This window comes from Apus apus, chromosome 5, assembly GCF_020740795.1.
Source record: "Apus apus isolate bApuApu2 chromosome 5, bApuApu2.pri.cur, whole genome shotgun sequence".
Taxonomy (NCBI): domain Eukaryota; kingdom Metazoa; phylum Chordata; class Aves; order Apodiformes; family Apodidae; genus Apus; species Apus apus.
The window spans coordinates 389,765-412,496 of record NC_067286.1 but is presented as its reverse complement, the minus strand read 5'-3'; the positions used below and the strand labels follow the sequence as shown (position 1 = coordinate 412,496).

General features: G+C 47.1%; 1 protein-coding gene across 2 annotated transcripts in view; it reads right to left on the bottom strand.

The window, feature by feature from the left end:
* PTDSS2 (phosphatidylserine synthase 2) overlaps positions 1 to 22,732 on the bottom strand; it is a 39,078-nt gene that overhangs the window by 4,057 nt on the left and 12,289 nt on the right. For both annotated transcript variants that reach the window (XM_051621303.1, XM_051621304.1), the window contains exons 3-10: positions 19,808 to 19,890; positions 12,687 to 12,754; positions 11,074 to 11,208; positions 10,013 to 10,063; positions 8,447 to 8,560; positions 6,915 to 7,033; positions 6,119 to 6,233; positions 3,882 to 4,027 (exon numbers count right to left, since the gene is read on the bottom strand). In XM_051621303.1, coding sequence (XP_051477263.1) covers positions 3,882 to 4,027; positions 6,119 to 6,233; positions 6,915 to 7,033; positions 8,447 to 8,560; positions 10,013 to 10,063; positions 11,074 to 11,208; positions 12,687 to 12,754; positions 19,808 to 19,890 — 831 coding nt within the window. The remainder of the gene's footprint in view (positions 1 to 3,881; positions 4,028 to 6,118; positions 6,234 to 6,914; positions 7,034 to 8,446; positions 8,561 to 10,012; positions 10,064 to 11,073; positions 11,209 to 12,686; positions 12,755 to 19,807; positions 19,891 to 22,732) is intronic.

Below are 22,732 nucleotides of genomic sequence, written 5' to 3'. Positions count from 1 at the left end.
GTCAGTAATCCCATGGGATGCTGTTTGGGCAACAGAACAAGCCCTTTTTTGATGGCACCTTGGCTGGCACCGCAGCCCTGCCCACAGCTGCACAGTCAGGCCCATCACAGACCACTTGGCAGATGAAATTTGTGTTCTTCCATCACCCATTTTCTGAATCTAAAAAGGGATTTTCTTCCCATTAGAGGAAAAAAACAAAAAGAGAAAGCTACTCGAAGTTGTATGTTTTCTCTTCCCCCAAAGGCATGAATTTAATGTTTCCTAAAATCCAACCAATTTTAACCAAGGAAGACCAAACCTGAGAACAGCAAAACCCTCAATCACCATAATCACCACCTGTCTCCCCAGCAGCACCCACAGGTACCTTTCCTCAGCAGCCTTTGGCTTGCATCTTCTACTTAAAGACCAGACCAGGCAGCATTTTGGTGCACTGGCCTCTTGGCCCTTTTTGCCTGTGCTCCTTACATCCCTGCTTTAATCCCAGGGAGCAGCTATTCTGTCCTCTCACTTCACTACAGAGTATTCTAAGGAACATTCTTCCCACCAGCCCCCCTCTCTTTTGCCCAGCTGACCCTGCTAGTCCATTCCTACCTGGAGGAAGATGAAGTGAAACACATCCAGGCAGAGCTCAGTGTGAAGTGGCAGAACTACTGAGGCAGGACAGAGATGGGGAGCAAAGGGGTATCAGGAGCCTATGGAGGGCTGGAGATGTGGAGATGACCCCTGCAGAGCTGCTGGGGCTCTGCACAACGGGGCATTCTGGCCTGTGGCTGCTGGGAGTGCATCTGCCCCAGGCTCTGACTTAGTAATGCTGAGATTTGCAGCAGCCACCCCAGCATGTGGGGCCAGATCTCCTTGCTGGTTTTGCCCTGGAGTGGACAAAAAAAAAAAAAAAGCTACCTAACAAATCCCTGACTAGGATTTCCTTGGAAAGTGCCTGACACTGGTGCCTCCCTCCAGCTGGAGCACTGCTCAGCAGGCCCCAGGCACCTCCAGCAGTGCTGGGCACTGAGAGCTGGGACTGCACATCTGCTCCTCCCAGTTCCTCCTCCCCTCTTCTCACCAGCTGCCAGTGGCTGCACTGGGAGAGGACCCCTCCTTCAGCAGGTGCTTTCCTTTTGCTCAGACATACCTGCCCCACTGCATCCCCACGGATTCCCAGTATCTGGGAAGGGATCAAAGCACAGATTGCAACTAGAGCTTCTCTTCCCCCTCCTGAATCCAGGGCAGGCATTGCAAGCTGAGCACACAAACACAGTTTGTAAACATGAGGCCTCAGAGTCACATTTGACACCAAAGCTTAAGTTCAGGCTTCACAAAATCAACCAAATACACTGGAATAAAATGTGATGCAGTAAACCAAGTGCAGGTTATTGCTGATGCAGATGGGATGAGTGCATTCCATTTTTAAAAGTATCCTGCCTAGACCAACTCAGATGAAAGTACTTCAGACACTGCTCCGGCTGGTTCATGGTGTGACAGATTAAATGGGCAGGAACTAACCCTGACACATGGACAGAGAGAAGAAAAGCAACAGCAGATCCCTCCCTGTGAGCTCAGGCTGCTCAGATGACGAGGTCAGCTTTCTGCCTTGCTGATCTGCTTCCTCACTTCCCGTCGCTTTCCTCCCCTAGCTCAGGGCAGCACACTGGCAGAAGAACTACAGCAGAAGAGCCTAAACCAGCCGAGGAAGAGAGGTGGTTTCCTGCCCTTCTGGTCACTAAAGGTTTTAAAGGGAAGTCGGTTTGTTTTGTTTTTTTTAACTGCATGAATGAGATTAAAATCCATGGCCTCAATGCAGTTTCCTTGGAAGAGACTTGAAGACTACAAACCGGGAAGATAAGACAAGGTCAGATGCTCCAGACTCTTGGATGAAGGTATTTCTGGTCAGGACCATTCCACACAGCCAGTCCTCCAGAGCTCACGGGCAGCACAGGGATCACAACAGGAGCATGGTAGGTAACAACTGGAGAACAGCTTCAAGAACCACCCCTCTTCTTGGGTGATGTCAGTTCTAGATACTTTCTTGTCCCCATGCTCAGACCAAGCTCCTGCAAGCAAAGCCCTAGAACTATCTGCAGATATTAGGAATCCTGAATAAGAAAAGGAGTCTTCATGTCTGAACTGCAGCACTTTCTAGACTCAATATTGCAAGGTTAGGGGAAGGGATCTAATCAGTTCATCTCAGACAATCCTGTCACCACCAGACCAGGCACTGAGCCATGTTTCTGGCAAGGAAGGTCAATGGAATATTCCAACCTTTGTCCATTAAGAAGTTGAGTGAGTGTCCAAAAGGAAAAAGCCAGGAAGGTTTCTCATGTGCTGTTGGATCCCCAGGTACAGCCTGCTCTTCCCCAGCAGCTTCTCCCTACAACACAACAGGAAATATCCCAAATGGTTCCTCAGTTCAAAGTGATGCACTGTGAAAACACACCCGGCTGGGCTGGTAAAACAGGGGCAGATTCTCTCTGCTTGGATGACCTGAAATGCAACAAGGAGTCCAACTCCAGTTGTAAAAGCCTTCAGAGAAGATGTGAGGTAAGACCAGATGTCAGGTTCTGCCATTTGCATGACCAGTCTGAAGAGGTCAGCTCTGTGGTGCACCAAGCAGAGCCACGAGCCTCAGAAGTGAGGGGCCAGTCACCTCCCCACCAAGAGACACAGAGCAGCAGGTGGCAGCGGCAATGGTGAAGACATGCAGTTCAGGATGAGTCTCTGCTTGCTGGATGAACTTCTGCAGCAGACTGAGAATGGCAACGACTGAATCAGCAATGAGGCACCGGTGACTGATGATCTCCTACACTTCAATGCTAATGCCATGTGGTTGAACCAAGGGCAGAGGACTTTTTCCAACCCAAACACAAGGACCAGAAGATTGTGCATGGTGCTAAGGAGAGGAGCTCACCAGTGAGAGGCAGAGACCTCTTCTTACCTTTGAGTTGGAGGCACGTCCCAAACCAGTAGGTCCGACACCAAAGGCAGGTGCCTGCCACTGCTGAATGTCCTGAGCTCCGACTAAGCAATGTGGGTTGGCCCTTCTTCCCAGCTCTAGGAGCCCCTTGCAAGGGGAACTGATCTTCACAGAAGGTTGGAGCCCTAAATTCTGAACACAGACACTTTTTGCGTTGGTCAGTGACAGACAATGAACATCCCCTGAAGCCAGATGTTGCCTTAGACCGAAGATGTGAGCTCAGGCAACTGGTGACGTTACTACTAAAACTTAAAAGAAAATGTGACTTTGAGAACAAAAGCTTTCTCAGGTCTTGCATGGTCTGCAGAACAAAAGCAGCAAGGACAAATATGATGCTTAGGTAGGAACAGTCTGACAGTACATGCACTGCTCTGTGTGAGTGCCCTTCCCCTTCAATACACTCTGCTATCAAGGGTCCTCTGACCTGCAAGAGGGTGCCAGGAGAGCTCCAGAGGACCAGGCCCAGCTGGAAGATGCTCAAGAAAAGAAGTGCCTTTAAGAAACAATCATTTTTTTTGTTTAGTTTGGGCCCTGCTGTCCTTAGAAGGCCCTTCTAAGGACTGTAGTTCCTGGCTATCAATCTGAAAGTGGAGCTCAGTGCTCCTCTGCCCACCAGCCCGTGGCATGCCAGCTAATTTACACGTTACAGTCTCAAGAGAGTGATCATTTATTAAAAACTGAGGTTAAAAACAGTGCACATGGAACTCCCTGAGCAACAGCTGCTCTCTAACCAGATGTACTCAGAATTTTACCTCCAAAACAGAAGAACACAAAGCAGATGCTTTGGGATTAGGTCTTTTTGACCCCGACCAGCTGACCAACTGCCCTGAGATGGATGCCAACAAGCTGGAGCAAATTCAGAACAAAGCAGGTGAAGCTTGACATGTATTTACAGAGAGGACTGGCTTACGGGTCGTCCATGAAGTCGTAGATCTCCCTCATAGCCACACCTCCCACATTGACAAAAAAGACAAGGCGTAACAGGACCAGGTAGTGTTCTGGTGGCATCCAGAGGACAAACTTCAAGTAAAATGTGTTCAACTCTGCCAATAAAAACTGAGAAAAAGGACATTTTAATTACATTCAGAAGACTTCCCTGGCTGAAGCCTGGGATCTCCCTCTCTCCCTGCACGACTCCCCATCATTGCTCCAACACCACAAAGTTCTACCCAGCATTACTGAGCTGCAGTGATGACCAACAACAGTTGGGTTTTAAACATTTTCTGTGTGTTGGGAGAGGTATTAAAAAACCCAACAAAAACACAACAGAAACCTGGACAAGCACCGTCTCTTATCTTGAACAAGTCTACTGGGAGCTTGAAGCACCTGCAGGACTAGTGATAACAAATCCTAAAGTAAAAACTTGTCTTTTCTCTATCATTTAAAATCTGACTGAGGGATCCCGAAAATAACAGGAGGCATAGGCAGCACACTGTGGGTTTTTGGGTTGGTTTTTACAGCTATGCAAACATCACTGCCCAAGCCAGCTCCAGAGGACTGGTTAAGCATTTAGAACAAAATGCTCTCCAGGGAGCTGCCCTGGCAGTGTGAGGAAGTGAGCAAGCAGGCCCAAGCTGCTTACACAAAATAAATGACAAATGGCATTAAGGATTGTTTAATCCAAAAGAGTGAGCCAATACCTGAAGCTGCTTACAAACTGTCAGCTGAGGGTAGGGTTTGCTAAAAGAAGCATTTTGATAACAAAGACTAGTATAAATTCAATGCAATCTCCCAGCTGCAAACCCTGCTCCAGCACCAAAACCCCTGCTTCTTCAGGGTGCCAAAAGCTGGGGTATGCACATGCTGCCCCCTCAGAAACATGCTTTGTTTAGGCAGGCACGTTTACTTTATTCCTCCCACAAACTGTGGCAACCTCAGCAAGTTTGTGGTGAACTTGGCCAGGGTTTTATGTAGCAGAAATGAGGTGATGAGCACTTGTGTTCAGCTGAGCCTGCAGAGTGCCAGGCCCAGGCAGTGCTGGGGAGCAGAAGGGGCTGCACAGACTGCAGGGCTGTTGTGGCAGCCACCAGGGCTGGGGGCTTCCCAGGCTGACTGGTGGGCCCCACTCAGCAAACCCTGACAGGGAGCTTCCCTGAGCAGGCCCCAAAGTAAACCACCAGCAGGGTTCACACTCCATCTGTTTCCAGCTGCTTAAAGACAGGCTGTTCTGGCAGCTGGTCAGAGTGACACCAGGTTACCTCCTGTGCCACACCAGTACCACAGGAACTGGTCCATGCCATCATCTCTGCAACCATAACAAGGGTCACAAGGGGTTATTTTTTTTTTAGTTAAACTTCACATTTGCTGAATTAAAAGAAGTTTGAGTTGCTCAAAACAGATCCAGTGCCATTCCAGGGGCAGCACAGAGGCCAAAGTCCTCCAGCTGACAAGAAGTAGGAGTGGGGAAAAGGCACTTAACTGCCACGTTTGCCTCCCCATCAGTGTCACACTTGATACCTGTGACTGTGAGGGACATTCTGACCTCAGGGGGATGCACAGCCCCCTCGGAGGGCGGGTGAAGGAGGCACTGACCATCTGCCACGGCCACTGGAGAAGCCAGCTTCTCTTTTGTCTAAATGGGGCAGCCAGTTTACCTGAACTGGTCCAGCTGGATACTGTCAATACCTTCCTGTGCTATGTGCTCAGTGAAACACAAAGACTAAAAAAAAATAATCAGGGACCAATGAATGATTTAAGTCTGTACAAAATATACTATGTCTGAGGAGCTGTGGGGCCCAGAGCCAGCACGCAGAGGCCTGGGGCTCTGGGCACTGTCCTCTCCAGCCATGAGGAGACACGGATCTGCTGAAGGCTGAGGGAAACAAGACACTTCCATCCAAAGCCAGTGGCTTGGCCAGCAGCAGTTCCTTGCTGAATTAAGTGTAGATCATGGATTACACTGCTCACATTGCCAATCAACACTGTTCAGCAAGCAGGGACAAATCATGAGGCAGTGACTCTGTGAACTGTTCCAGAGGCAGGGAAGCAGACACCTTTTCTGCAGGGTTTGGAAGTCGTCCCTTCCAGCCTCAACTACAGAAACATCACCAGGTCAGAGCTTCAGCCTCAGCTACTGTTAGTACACTTGCTGGAGAGCTACAAAACATTGAATCAAATGAGAGAGAGGAGACAGAGGAGTTTCCTTACTACAAAGATGATGCCACACACTGCCAGCCACCTGCGCAGGCTGGACGCTGGCTTCCACTCAAATTTGACCCAGCTGTACGGGGTGAACTGGAAGACAATCCTCTTCATTTTACCTCTGAAAAGAAAGCAGAGCACACTCTTGCAATTTTAAGAAACTGCACATAAGAGACTACTAACATTTCCTCTTGAGGCACTGATTCAAACATAGAAAATGTCTCCACTGACCCCACAAAAAATGCTACTTAATGAGATTAACAGGAGGGAGTCAGAGAGAAAAGCCTGTCACCTGCACTGTCATTGTGAACTTTCAAGCACCACACCCCCTGTGCAGGCAGATCCTCAGCCCTGCTTTGCTCAGCAGAGACACGCTACAGAGGAGGGTAGTTAATTGCTGGTACAAGACTACAAGGGATTTCTTAAATTTTAATTTTCAGTGCTGCAATTCCTATGACATTCTGACTACCAGGGAATGCATTCTTTGCATAAGGACCAAACAGATCCTTGCTGTGAATAAGGAAATATGATCCTGACTTGGACTCCAAGCTCATTCCCACAAGCTGCCCTCACTCCTCAACATCAGGCAAAGCTCCTGACAGGTCTATTTTCAACAGTTTAATCTGCAAGTTAAATAAAACTCTCATAGCAAGCTTTCATGCAGCAACAAGCTACTAGGTACTGGAGTCATCTGAGCAGATGTGAATTCTTCAATTCACATTAACTAACAGAGCAACCCTTCCACAACTGGGATCTTTAACACGGGCCCAAACCTGTGGAGTTACTTTTTACACCCACTTACTTGTACGTAGGAATGTTCCAAAGTCCTTGCCATTTGTATGTTTTCAAAGAGAGCCAAGACAGAGTCTTCATCCCACAGTAAATTCCCAATCCGTTACACAAGATCACGTCCATTATCCACTGCAAGGAGAAAGGGTGGTGCTGAAGAGGCACTGCAGAAGGGAACACTGGAGGCACAGAGGTGCAGACACACTCCCAGCCACGAGGCCTGAGCATCCCCAGGGTGCACAGCTGCCAGCAGGAAGAATCTCAGCTGCCCAAGCCTGCACTAACAGAGCCAAACTGTTGTGCAGATGGTGGCTGGAGCTTCTCTTCTGTGTTCACTCTGCTACAGGACAGACCTCTGCCCACTCTGCCAGGTGAGAACTTCAGAAACACACAAGAATCTGAATGTGTTCCTACAGACTGGGTTTACTACACCAAAGAACTCCACTCTTCCAGCTTCAGGCTGCTCCTAAAGAAACGACTTATCTGCAGGCTCCAAATGTGGAATTACAGCAGGGATTTCTCACCATGCTCTGTCCTGCTGCCAAGTGTGAGCTCTGGGGATGGAGCTCTCGAGCTGAAAAAGCACTGGCTCTCCTCTGCATTCAAAGCAGTGGAGCACAGAGCCTTAATTTCATTAGAAGGTTTTTTTTAAGACAAAATAGCTTTGCTTGATGTCTTTATAAATAATGTATTCACTTTTATAAACACAAGCATGCAGCAAATCATTACAAGCTTGAGGAAGAGTTTCTACTGTAAGAATACAACCAAGCTGAAATACCCTAAGAACCACAGCTGTGTGCCCTGAATCCAGATAATTCTGATTGCTCTGGTAACCAACCTGCATTTCATAGCAAAATTTAAAAATAAATAAATGTGTGTCACTATCAGCTGCAGAGCTTGTTTTTTCCACAGAGAAATTAGATCAGAGTAGTCCCTCTGGCTTGAAAAAATCCACACAAGCAGTAATTTAGGACAAGAAAGGCTACAGACCATTGTGTGCACAGACCATTTAGATTCTCAGTAAGGCCAAAAGTTTATCTTTTAAAACCTCTTTCTAAAGCACACCAGAAATTCTAAACACAGAAATATTTACTGTTTCCAGATGGCAGTGAAGACAGGTTTGCACAGAAGGAAGAGCTGGACACAAATTACACTGTTTTGTTTGTTTGTTTGAAATAGACAAGAAAAAAGTCACCATCTGAAACGACTTACTCAAAGTTTTACCTTTTTCTTGATTTCAGATTTTATGCTTTTTACCAACACCAGATATTTGAACATGTTCAGGTAAAGCTTTAGATTCTCTCTGGTGTGAAATGAAGCCAAAACAAATATTTAACTCCCTGCAGCAGTTTGAAAAACCTGCAAAATGATCCCGCAGTGACAACCATGCTACAAACTCAGCAGAGAGATGCAGCAAAGCTCCTGAGCTGAGCAGTCACACACCTTTGGCCACAGCTACATCCTTTAGTTCTCACCACTTCCTACCCCCTCTCTAAAACCCAAACTTCCACTTAGACAAACAGACATGATCTGTGCAGTACATACGTGATCCCACCAACATTCACTGAAGTTTGGCAGCTGGTGTTCCAGGCTGTACTCCAGGAACTCAAACATGACACTGATGATCATGCACATCCACCAGTCTCGGATCATCAACGTCTACACAAACGGAGAGAAAAGTGTCAGATACCACCCACAGCTGCACAACAGGCTAAAAACCGTAACAGAAACACACACTTGCACACCAGACTGAGCAGAACCAGCCACTACCTACACTGGTGCCCTTTGGACACTGAGATACAGAGGAACTCCATCACACCTGCAGGGACAATGCTCAGATGGACTGTTTTGCAACCAGGTATGGAAAAGTTATTACTTTTTTTTTCTGATTTCAAACCTGATCATTTAAGGAATAAGTGATTAACCCTTCTGGATTCCAAATCCTGAGGACATGTGGAACATGCTGGACTCTCCAAACCAGGCTGCAGGCTGACAAGGTCATGTATCATCTCCAGCACTTCTGCAGAAAGACTCTCTGGTAAAAATGAGGCTTCTTCCAGACCAAGGCAGATAACAGCCTGACTGAGTGGGCTGGCACATGGAACCCTATCACCTTCCAGCTCCTCAGGAATGGGCTCCTGCTCCCCTTAGGTCTGGTTACCAGGCTTTCAATATTCAGGTATTTTTTCCTCAGTATTTGTAAAAATAGATACAGAATGCAATTGAAATGCTATTTAAGCTTCTATTGCAATTCTCTTGGACGCAGAAGATGCAAGTGTCTCCAAATGTCCAACTCCTTATGGTAACAGAGCAAGCCCCAGACAAGCTGGTCTGCAGCCCAGGTCTCCCCATGCCTGGCACACCCCTCTTATGGGGGAAAGAGAAACCAGACCAAGGCAAAACACTCAGGAATACATCTGCCCTTTGAAAGGCAAAACAAAACAACAGCTATAGCTTATTTGAAACAGCCTGAGCTTTTTCAGCTTATCACATTGTGGCTATGAAAACAAAAGGCCTGCAGAGCAGAATGAGGTTAGCTGCTGGGTTTGCTTGGGTTAAAGAAAAAGCGAATATTTAGACCAGAGTAAAGAGCAAAACGTGTTGAATGTGTTCTGCCAGACACAAGCACCACTGGAATTCCTTCCACATGGGTTAACATTGATTAAAAAGTAACAAGAATTAAACCACTGCCATCTGATGATTTAAAATCATGCTCTGGATGACAAGGCAAGACCTGCCTTGGGGCAGCAGCAGCACATGGTGCTCCTCCCTCTGGTCACAGCAGAGCTCCCTGCTGGATCTCAGCTCCACCCTCCCCTCTCCACAGGAAACATCCAGTCCAGTGTCCACCCTGCTACAGGAGAAAAGGCTTTTCCTTGCACTGATCTGCCCTCTGCATGAATTAGGGTGGAGGGAGCAGCCTCTCAATGTATGTTACTGTGGAGAGAAGTGAGGTGACCTCACATGGCCTTTCATTACTGCAAACCCTCAGCCCAGTTCCCAGTGCCCAACAGGACTGATCCCCAAGACTGGCACCACCCAACAGGAGCAGCCAAGCTTGGAAAGCAGAACAGCTCTGTGACAGAAATGTCACACAAGGCCCATTCTTACCTTCAGGTACCAGCCAAAAAAGTGAGCAGGAACAAATCCATCCAGTTTGTCCTATAAACCAAGAAGAGTGTGTAGGTCACTTTGCACCACCACCAATCCCCCATTCTCAAGGATGACTTTTTCCCCCAAGAAAAATGCAGCAATTAACTTCTGTTGCTCTGACAGAAACACTGACTGCTCTGTAGGAGCTTCTTTGTTCTCACCTACAATGAACAAACAAGCTCCCCTCAAAGCAAAGTAAAAAACGGTCAGAAGGAGAAACTGGAATTAGGATTGTGTTGATAAAGTAGAAACTACTTGTTAATGCTAAATGTCACATTCCCTGCTCTGCAAGGGCACAGCAGCAGAACATGTCCCAGCCAGAGCAAGAACATGCAATTCTTCTTTAGACCCTCACCTTGTATTCAGCAGAGCTGCTTAAATGGTACCAGTCCTGTCACCAGAATCCCCTGGGCCCACTGCCCTGCCTCCTGGGTTGGGTGCCAGACTGAACAGGACATTTGGAATTGCTCTCAGTTATTCCAGCTCCTCATGTGCTGAAGACTCCCACAGGAGACCCAAAGGGTTCAGTGCTCCTCACCTCACAGCACCACCAGCTCCCTGCAGTCAGGGAGTGGTAAATCACCATCATTCCTTGAATTTCAAGTTTTCTGTTTGCCAGCAAGAAAAAATAACCTGATGGTTTCTGATGTTCAGAAAAATGCAGCTCAAGGGGAGCCTGCAATGTGCAGCCTTTGAACTCTGTGCCTCAAGGTGACTGTGAGCAGGTTTGTTCAGCACACTATAAACCCCAACTCCCAGGGGAAAGGGCTTACATCCATGATCTGAGGAACAAGGACTGCTGAACAGCTCACCCTCTCTCCCGGGCAATGTAATTAGGACACAAAGAGACACCTCCATCTGCTCAAGAAGAAAGGTCCAGAGAAGCAAGAGCTACATGACCTACAGTCATGACCTGTTCTCTCATTCAGTGTCCAGACAATGGGCACTTTGCAAAGCTCAGCTAAGTAACCTATTACCAAAACCAGACTCATTAACAAGTACCTTTGTTTGTTTCTTACCCAGATGTTGTGGAATGGATCACTCCCGTTGCCAGGATCGTAAAGAAGGCAGTTGCCACCATAGTCTCTTTCTGGCAAAGGAACACCTAGGTGTGGATCAATGTACTTCATGAACTGCCTGCCATCCTGTACAGTCTGCAAAGGAACACAAAGCCACGTTTCCCTCTTAGGAAGTATTAATGCACGGAAAGGACAAAGATCATTAAGATCAACACTGTACCCTCCAATGGGTGGGTTTTAAAAATGTGCTGCAGAACAATTCTTGCAATACAACCAGACCTGCAGGCATCACACAGCAGACAAACCTGAATTATCTGCCTCTAATGCTAAATACTAAGGAAAAGAATTCCTACAGGATGGACTTAAGGTTTCTTACAGATGAAAAATCAGAGCTGTTTCCTAAGCCCACGGGACACTCCCCATGTCCCTCCCTCCCAAGAGCTCAGCACTCCCACTGGCACAGCATCCATCCTTCCCACCCACCCTCTGCCCTTTCTCTCCCCTCCTCAGGCTTGGCCAGGGCAAAGGAAGAGCAGGCAGTGACTCAGAAATGCTCCTTTGGTGGCTGCCCCTCCTGTGCTAATGACCTTCTGGTTTCCTACAATGGGCAAGAGCCAACAGCCCTCCAAGGAACCCAGGCAGACCTTGGCAGGCTGTTGGCAGGGCTAGAGCATGTGTGCTCAGCTCCCTGCAGGGCTGTGGAACAGGCAGGCAAAAGAAAGTGATTTTCAGTCAATAACCTTCCAAATAAGGTCCCACCAGCAGCACAGGTAACGGGCTTGAAGCAACCAGCAAGGAAGAAATTCTTAAAATATTAGTTCTAAACAGTGACCAAACCTTGAACTAATTTACTTGGTCTCCTTCCAAATCTCCAGCTCCTTCCTGGCACTCAAGCTCCACTTGCAGAGGTGCAGGTGTGGGCACAGAAACACAGGGGCTTTGTTCTACCGCCAGGTTTGCTGTTCTTGCTTATCTCAACATATTTTACCTCAACTGCTGCATTTCTGAGAACTCACAGAATCATAAAAGCCAGGGGAAAATTCTCAGTTTACTAAAGGACAAGAATGTGGAAAAAAATAACTGGAAGCTCCAACAGTGTCTTTCTGGGAAAAAACTTCATCCTCAGTTTGCTGCCACTACACCAAGTTCTGTAGGAAGTTTTGGTTTCTTGCTAAAAAAACAGCCAAACCACCAATCATTCAGGGTAAAAAGTATTTCAGAAGATGAAAGAAGCTGAATCTCCCCCGAGTCTGCAGGACCTAGGAAACCACCAGCTGGTGTAGCTTCAGCAAGTCCAGCAGAGACCACACATGAGAAGCTCCAAATCCTGGTGTTTGGTCTAAACAGGAACTCTGGCTTCTTACCAACTCATTCCACAACACCCCACTGCCACATCTAACCTAGGCTGAGACCCACTGGAGGTCAGACAGCAAGGTGACATATTCCTAGAATATTATAATTCTTCCTCAACCTAGAAGTAAGTCCCATTAAGTAGCACAATTATTTGATCTCACAAAAAGGAAGAGTATCTCCTGGAGTCAGCGAGTATCCTGAAGAACAGCACACATGACTATTGAGCTGGCATTCAGTAACCAGAGGGCTAAGGCACTTACCTGAAAGAGTATGAAGATGAGGAAGAGCTCATACACAACGCTGACACAGAGCCAAAACCTCCAGTAAGCTGCAGAAACAGACAAGGGGATGTCAGCCAGCTTTCCAGCAACGCAGCAGTCCATTACTCATCTACTGTAACTATGCATTTCAAGAGGAGATGCTCCCACCACGAAGTTATGAAGCCCGGCACGCAAGGGAAGAGTTCACCATCCTTCCCCAAGAGCACAGCCAGAGAGGTTCTTGGACTCCCAGACAGGCTGCTATGGAAATCTGCCAGAATTGCTCAGGCAATGGTCTGGATCTGTGGGAAGGGACCAGAATGCATAAAAATGCCTCAACCCAGTGAACTAAACACTTAGGAACAGAAGGAATGGCATGTGCCCCTTGCAATGCTTCCCAGCATTCCAGGGCAGAGAACGATATCCTCCCTGAACTATCCTACTTTCTTTCTCCTCATTCCCACCTAACCTGACCAGCTTTGGCTCTCCCAGCCCTATCACAGTCAAGGCTCTTGGCCAACTTCTGCCTCTCTACTGCCTGTCTACAGAGAAGACTGAGACCAGCAGGAGGAACCACCGCTTTCACTTCTGCAAGCCCATCTTCTCCCCTGAAGACAAAGCTGTTTCCTCAGGAGGCAGAAAGTGTTCCAAAACACCAAAGGTTTCTTCACTTTGACTTGGAATTAAATTTTTTAAAATGTACCAAAGGTTTAGCAGGTACTAGATGCAAGACCTATGAGACCATCTGAAGCTCTTCATAGTAAGAGAAACATCCTGCAAAACTCAGCTGCCTCAGAGCCTGCAGTGGGTTTTCACCCTCCCAAGCTGTGTGATTACAGCTCTTCTCACCCTGCAGCAGCACCTGAACCTACAGGGCACACAAACTCAAGTATTTGTGCACTTCCAGCTCTGTCACTGTCACCTCAGCTCCTCTGACAGACTCAGTCCTCAGGTGACAGGCTCTGGCTGTCCTGAGTACAAGCTCTGTGGTCCATGGGCTGTGCCCATCCTGCTCCCCACCCTCGCCTGCCTTCCACGTGCTGATCTCTGGGCTCTGAGAGCTCACCTGGCCTTCTGTGAGCTCCTGAGCAGGGGAAGGTGGTTAACACAGAGCCAGGATCTGCACAGAGCGCTCCAGCACTTCTAACCACATCAAGGATCCACACAGGGCAATGCAGCAAAACTTGACTCACTGCAAGTGGCTATTAAATCTCTCACGTGTTAATGACTTTGGAATGATTTAATAGACTTTCCTTCAGGTGTTTCCTGTTTACACTTCTAAAGCAGAGCTCTCCTTGCACAGTTACACTTGGAGAGAGTCAGGGCTGGACTGGGGCAAAGAGGAATCAAGAGGGTGGCTCCCATGGCTGAGTGGAGAACGTGGAGCTCCTCCACTGGCATCAGTGTGGTTTGCCAGGAAGTGAAAATAACAAGAACCTTCAGCCCCTATGTGGGCATTTACCTCTATTATCCCCAAGGCAACTTGGGTACGTTCACACTTAAAAGCAGGACCATGACATAACAAATGCAAGAACTAAGCAAACTCTGGGCTTGCAAACGTGTTTGTTCATCAGCTCAGAACCTGCCATCAAGCAGCCATGGTGCTGCAGAGCTTCCTAGGGGCTTGTCTGCCCCCTGAAGCAAAAATCAATGTTGTCTTTGGCCAATTCACCCTCAATTAAATAAACAAATCAATACATCAATAAATCTACATTTTTAACAGGAGCCTCTAACAGCCTGCTCTGACACCATCACTGAAACAGGCTGACATGTGAGAAGGTGCCAACTTTTTTCAGCAAAACTGCTAAGCTAATTTAATCAAAATGGCCTACTTCACACTTCCAGAAGAAAAAAAAACCAAAACAACCAAAACAAAACACACAAAAAAACAAACCAAGGAAAAATAAAAAAGGCAGGTGTGGCCTGGAGAACAGGAAGCTCAGAGCTCTGCAACAGCTTCCACTGAAAATTTGGAACTTCTAGGATTTTTACTTAACACACCTACAAACTTAATTGGAATGTCTTAATTAGGCAGCACGATGAAATGCCTTTTTAAAGGTCAGTCATTAAAAAAACAGACAAACCTCTAAACACGAGGTGCTTTTTGCCCTTGCTCTCTCTGAGGGAAGCCAGCCCAGCCCACCCTGCCCTTGGTGAGGCTCTGGCCAGAGCCCCATCTGCTGCTCTCCTCGCACAACAGCTACAGAAACCACAGCTTCAGGCTTCTGCCTTTCCTTGAGGTTTAACTTTCAAATCCACTGGCAAACTTCTCTTGGCAGGACTGACTGAGGGTGCAACCTCCTGTCTCTCTAGGATGAGCTTAGGGAAAGCAAGCAAGCAAAAAACCCTCCATTGGTCAAAGGATCTGGAAGAGGAACCCCTGGCCATCCTGGCAGTGTGAGTCAGCAGGACAGGAACACGGTGCTGAGGGGCTGTGAAGTGACCAAAACATCAGTTTGTATTTGATAAGGTGTCTGCTATTCTCTCCTATAATGGCTGCACACCTTGAAGAGTAAGGACTATATTCATGCCAGAAGAATTAACCTTTAATTAAGACACTTCTCCCATGAGAGTGGCGCATGGCTTCCTTCCCACCTCCCCCTCAGGGAGCCTGACATCACCGAGTTTTTTCTGACCTGTGAAGCCCTGCATGACAGACCTGACACCACTCAGACTGTGGCTGACTAGTTCTGCGACTGCTGCACACACGGTTCAGAAAGCAGAGAATCTAGACCCTTATCTGAGCTTTCCTTCTCCTGTGCACCCAGGGCTCTGGCAACAGAGGATCCGCAGCTGCTGGGCACGCTCAGCGAGGCTGCAGCAGCAGCAAACAGGATCTGGTTGTAACTCGGTGTGCTCTCTGCCTGGCTGGCAGGAGCACCCAAGAGGGTCTGAAGAATACTTTGTATTTGTGCCTGTACACCAGAAACAAGATGTTTTCCAAGCTGTACAAACACTGTGTTCTCTCCCTGCCTGGCCTGGCCTCAGCTCTAGCTATAAAGCTATTTTTGGCATGCCTCTAATATTTGTTTTCCTTAAATGCACTTGTCACCATGAACCTCCCTCAAATTAGGACTATCTTCCTGATGAAGCAGGCTTCAACTACTCATTTACATACATGATAGTTTGGTGATTACTATGCTCAAACACTAAACTGTTGTCATTGTAGGGAGGCTTGGGAACACAGGATGAACACTTAACCCAGAGCACTGCCTGGCTTGGAGCACAACCAGCCCCTCACCCTATTTATCAGCAGAGGTTTGAGTCTGACTTATGCCACTTGAACAGTTAAATAATATACATGGGTAGCCAAAAAAAATTTATCTTCTCAGTTATATATATGGAATATATATATATGTGGCCAAAAATAATATATATTCTCAGTTCTTTGCCCAAGCAAGGCCCTTGTATCAGAGCTGAGAAGTGGGTGGGAGCTCTGAAGGGCGAATCAGAAGGTGCAGAAGGACCTGTCTGGTTTGAGCAGCCCCGTGGGGCAGCTCCCCTGCTCGAATGACTGCTCTGCAGCACAAGGGTTTCCACCACCCGTGACCAGAGGGGGGACAGCAGAGTAACTGGGCAGGGGGCCCTTTGTCCTGCTCTCAGCTCTGCACGGGCAGCTTTGCCTTTCTCAATGTAATGCCTGAACACATCAAATGCTACGTTAAGAGAGAAAAACGTGAGCTAAAAGCTCGGCTTGTCCAAAGCCCTACAGAGTCATCCATTCCAGCACCAGTGAAAAGCAGCCCATTAATATGATATCCCAGCAGTCCAGACATTTACACAAAACCAGCTGTGAGCTGGATTCCTGAATTGTTAAGGAGTTGGCAGAAAGGGCAGATCACATCCTACTCCCTGGGTAAGTCCTAAGGAAAGGATTTCTTTGCAGAACACCAAGGCCACCTGCTCCATCCAGCTCCCTCAGGTTCTGCCCAGGGACAGAGCTGAAGGATCAGCTCTTCTGCTCCTTTCTGGCTGCCTCACCCCTCCAGCCGATGGCTCAGCTGGGACCTGCACAGCTCACTCTGCTCTGACACAGCATCTCTGAAGCCCAAATCACTGCTGGCAAAGGCTGGGAATATGAAAAGCTTTGTCTTAGGGCATTAATAACTGTCATGGAAGATTTATTTTAAATTACAACGTGGGCATGTAATCTTGACACAGACAATAAAGCCTCACTGAACTCTTACAGCACCAGGGCATCTGCATGGTCAAGGCTCCATAAAAAGAGCTGACAACAAGAATGAAGAACATTTTTAATTTACAAATATTAAGAAGTTAGCATAGTGATCCAAACTTCATCTGTGTTTAATTTTACCATGAAAAACATTACACTCCCCAAATTTGGGTGCTCACCCACCAATAAATGGACCCTCAAGCAAAGCTTAAGAGTTGGGCCCTGTAAAATATTGTTCCTTGGGGACAAGGCAGTGTCCCTGCTTTGTGACAAGGTTTGGATGGAACCAAATGGAGGCCCTGACGACAACAGTTTGCAAGGGGGAAATGGAAAATGGGACAAAAAGCAGGGTAAGTTTGCAAAGAAGTCTTGCCTAAATAGTCACACTTCTCATTATTTTATGTTCATTATTTAGTTTCATGTCCTACATTTCTCAATTACAGCAAAGCAACTGGCATAGGTCCATGTAGCAAATTATTAGCTAAAGTGGAGAAAATGGGGGAGGAGGGTGTGAAATCAGTAGAAATATGGTGAAGCTGGATGAGCTGTTGGCTAAAGCTGACATTGCCAGTAATACTGAAGGGAACACCAAAAAAAGAAAAATCACCTGTCTGGATGGATCCCACCTACGTGGTTCTTAAGATCAGTTTCATTAGTGGCCTTAGTGAAAAGTAGGTTAATAACACAAGGCACAAACAGCAGCAGCAGGGAAGGCAGGGCCAGCAAGGAGAAAATCGGATGATCTCAAGGGGCTGGAGAAAGAGAGGAGCTCCTAACACAGGTCACACTCAGGAACCAGTGCAGTTCATGTGAGCTCATCAGCTGAAACAGAAGCATCTGGTATTCCCTGCCAGCCACTCAGCTCTCCCTGTCAGACATGGGAAAAGGACAAGCAATGCAGAGCCAGCCAGCAGGGTGCTATCAGAGAGACACTGGATACTATCACAAAAAACAGAAGTGCTCTCACACTTACAATATTCTCCTTGGCTCTGGACAGCCATTTTAAAGAAGAAAACTCGAAACACATGAAGAGAAGAACTAGCAAAATGTTATGGGGAAAGCAGACTTAGATTGAGGGGAAAGACTAAAAGCAAAACTTTTTTCCTTTAGAAAATTTTAACAAAACCAGTGGCAAGTTGGCACAGGAGAGCTGGGAACAAAGGATTGAGGAGGATCAACACTGAGCAAGAAGAGCTATTTAAACAGAAAAAAACCCCATGAAATCCAGACAGAAATTGAACACATCTCGGAGCTGGTCATCAACAGGTACACACACCCTGAGCAAAATGGCCTGAGAGCAGCAGGGCAGGAGCCCCAGGGCTGCCCAGCCCCAGGCTGCAGAGCCCCTCTCCCTGGCTGCGTGTGGCAGGGGTGACCTGCCCAACCCACTGCCTCCTCCTGCCCTATAAATGGAAGCAGCACACACCAGCCAGTGTGATGCCAGTTCCTTGGAGATGAGATCTTTCTCCTGGAACAGCAGCACAGAGCTAAGGTCAGAGCCTCCGTGGCCTGGAGGGAACTTCCTGATCCAGCTCAGTAACTGGAGAGCTGAGGCTGCAGCTCAGGGGCTGCAACGCAGGAGCCTTCCCATGGGAGAGGCACAGGAAGGACTGCCACTCTCCCCCGTGCCTCTGGAAGTGCCCACTATCCCAGCAAACTGCTACAGCCCTTGAAAACCACTCTTCAGGAGACCATCCCATCAAAGAAGCTAGAGGAAAGGTGAAGTTAAGACCGATACCCTCAGCATTGGGAGTGACTGCACACGTGGGAGCTTCTTCAGTCACCCTGTCAGGGACAGTTTGTTTCCAGGTACTCAGCTCAGCCCAGCAGCTGCTGTTTCCAAGACAGGAACACACAGAGGTGCTGGACATTGGCTCAGTCTTTGCCACAAGTTTGTTGTAGAGGTCTCTGACCTTGGGACCTTCCCCATCCAGTTTGCACTACTTTGTTCTAGGGAATAAAACCAGCTTCCATCCCAGGCAAAGCCACTGGACGTGCTGAAACTGAAAGCCCCCAAATATCACAGTGTCCTTAAAAGGAGTAACCTGTCTTACAGGAGGCATCAGAATTAACTGCAGCAGAGAGGAAAGGCTAAAAACTGCTATTTAGTAAGACCTGAGAAATGCAAACTTCTGAATAAAACCTGCAGTCTGCAGAGGTGTGCTGTGGGCATTGCTCTAGAGCCACGGCTGCTTTGATCAAGGTTTTAAGTGTCTGCTGTTTCTCACAGGGAATGGCATTCCTAAGCTGGAAGGCTGAATTTCAGGCATAAGAAATACTCCTATTTGACAGCAGAAGAGCTTAATACTTTCAGGATATAAGCCTAGATAGATTCCCTTAATTCTTTCTCAATGATTCACATTTAAAAATAAGCAGACAATCAAAGGTATTACAATATTTTCATACTTCACCTGATGTAACACTACATGGAAGAAGTTTTGTGTTGTGCTTGAAATGCTTTCAAGACTTGCATTTCTTACTAGAAATCTTTAAATTCATAATTGAGGGCTTCTAATCTACCAGTTGCTGTGGATCACGGACACAGAGCAAGGGGACAGCAGTGCTCTAGCCACTGGACACATGGCCAGAAGTGCAGCTCCATTTCAGAAAGGAGGGGGAAAAGGCAAAAAAAGGATATACAAGGGATGTTCAGGTTTGTAGAATCTGGCAGTTCACATGAAGTTTTTCACTAACAACAGGAAGCCAAAACAGGGATATAGATAAAACCCCCACTATTAAATAACCCTATGGTACATGCAGAGGGAAAGCAGAGAGGGATGAGTGTGCTGGTTGGAGGCTGGGTGAGATGTGTGCACTGCCAGTGAACCTGTATGATCCTTATTTCAATCAGCACTTACCTTCTCTACAAGCACCACAAGTATTCACCTTCACCATAAACCATGCAACTTACCACAAGTATCTGAGTGACTTGAGCAACTTAAATTACCTGGATGAGGTCTTGAGAATGGTCCATCTTTAGCTTGTGTAACTCCAAAACATAAGAACACCAAGATACTGGCAACAATTCCTCTGGAAGTAGAAAACAGAACAAACTGTATTGCTTCAGCCTCCCAACAAAATTGTAAATCAGTCTTTGGTGTAAAAAAAAAAAGTCTGGTCTGTGTTTTGTTACTCCTAAACATGTCAATCATAAACAGATGCCTTTTGGGGGCTGTATTTCAGAGGAATGGGTATAAATTCCTACAGATGTAAGCGTGGTTTGATGACAGACTGTCTCCAACCCCACAGTTCACCCATCCACCCTTCTCCCCCCTAGCTGCATGCTGCCATTCCTCCCAGCTTGCTGCCATTCCTCCCAGCTTGCTGCCATTCCTCCCAGCTTGCTGCCATTCACCAGTACCCAGCCCCAGCAGAACAGAACAAGAGCAGTTCCCTCAGCCCCGGGGTGAGCCTCAGCCTGTAGAGGATCACAAAGTGCATGAGAAGCCAAACGCTTCCCCAGGTCCTTTATACCCACTTTGTCAGAAAGACACTTCAAACCAGGCAGCAGAGCAGCTCTCAGGTTGGAGAGCTTCTCAATGCTCCAGTACACTTTTCTTTTCAGGGGCACCACTTCTTTTTCATGAAGACGAGGTCCCGTGGTCTGTACTTGAGCATGTTCCTTTAGTCCGAATGGATGAAATGGTATAATGGGATGAAAAACTGCTTTTTTCTACCTCTGGACTCCCCACAGAACTTTGATGCTTTCTCATATTACTGCTTAAGAGCTGGCTGAGGAGACAGATGACTGAGAAATACCTCACCACACTGCAGGGCAAGTGTGGGCAGTGTCTGCAGCAAAGGATGCAACACTTAACTGTAAATAGAACAGCCAGAGAAAACACTGAATAATTTTGCTTTTATTGAGAAAATGTTACATACCAGAAGCAACAGCAGACTACTGTTTATGCTTTAAACGTTTCAGAAACTTTTCAAGAGAGAAAACAAAAGGATTTATGAAAACTATTTTGCAACATACACCTCTGAGAATAAGTAGTTTGTGCTTCCTGAAAATAAAAATGGGTTTTACTTAACAAGACATAACTCAGTTATTTTGCCTGCTTTATGACACTAGGAAGCACAACAGAATTACTACTGGATTGTTCACTATTGTTATGCTCAGCCATGAACCCAGATGTCCAAGATCAGTGTCTCAGGCCTTGTGATGGTAACTCTCCCCAAGCTGGAGATGACCAGACCCCAAATCACACATCTTCCAGTTCTGCTCCTTCTCCTAAAAGCCACTCTCAGCCAAACAGCAGCTGTGCTGAATAAGCTGGAGTTTCAACTATATAATTCTAGCTCAAGTTCACCCTGGGAATTTTGAAGATCACAAATTTGCATAATGACCCTGCCAGCTCCATTATCCTTCTCCCCTGAACACCATCACACTGCCTCCCTGTGCAGCTTTCAAAGCCCAACCCGCAGCTTGGGCTGCTGGCTGCCCACGACTTGAGGCAAGAACCTCTCCAGGATTTGAGAGGGGGTTTCTTCCAGCCAGCTCTGTGGGCAGCCTGGGGGGACACGGCTGATGTGTTTCTGTGAGCAGCAGATCAGGAGACAGTGCACACTGAAAGCCTGCCTACAAAAATAATTTTAGCACTTCACCAAATAAGAAAGGGGGAACATGGCAACAGTTTAAGGAGTACAAACAAGTTATTGTTTGTGTTATTTTACTGAGTCGATCCAGAGACCCAAGACAATGAAGCTTGTCTATGAGTATCTGGATACCATCCTTTGTTCCAGGCTCTAAATGAGTCAGCTCCCACTCCCTGTCCCTTCCCTGCTGCATCTCCAGTAGCATGACTGGTACAACCCCCTCTATGGTATCACAAGCTGAAGAACTGACAAGTGGAGGTCTGGCTTCCCTGTTACCTTGTCTGCTCTGTGGGTGTGAGAGACAGGAGCTGCAGATCACAGCTGGCAAACACACACCCTGGCTGCCATGGTGAGCAGTGACTGACAAAACTAGTGCAGAGAGGCATCTTAGGAAAGAGACTGTTTCACCACTTGAAATTCTATGCACAGCCCTGATGCACACACGATTTTTAAACCCAAATGCGTTTTTTACATGGAAAAACTACTAACTTTTTATCTGAAGAACCCCTGCTCATCACTCAACATGTCTGGGAAATGTGCATCTCTTCCACAGCCGCTGGATGCAAAGGAGGTCACTGAACATTTACTACCCTCAGAGCTGGAGCTCAGCCCTGTCAGCTCCTCTTGGGTGTTACAGGAAGAGGAGAAGCTGACAGTTGTCAGACAGGATGGACTGTTCCAAGGCTGCTTTGAATGCTGTAGGAACTGTGGGAACAGAAATTCTCCTCGATCAGATAGGCTTTGCAGCACAACACCTCTTTGGTGAGCACTGCAAATTTTTAACTGTCTTTGCAACAGAGGCAACCTGATCATCTACATCACATGATCACATCCACATCTGTGTATGATCCTAATCAACTTTGACTAGATTTACATATAAAACACTTCTATAAATCTTACCTTAAAAAAACCCAACAAATCCTCCCTTAACTGCCCCAGCAAGTTGCAGGCAGGAAGATGGCACTCCAACTCGGCACACCAACACAACTCTTGGCTACAGATACCACTCCCCATGACCTAGTTTGGTTTTGCCCATCGTTTCTCCTATGCCTTATTGCATGAATTCAGCCACTCCCCCTGCCCTCAGCTGCTCCTGGGAGTGACTGGATGAAGCACTTTCCTAGGAGCAATGACAGCAGCCTCAGCTGACTTCCTCTTGCTCCATCTACCCCAGGAAGCACAGGGACAGCACAGCAATTTGGACACTGATTCAAGTTCATGTCCTGCTGTGAGCACCTCTCACAGTTCACAGAGGGCAGCCCTCAGCAAGAGC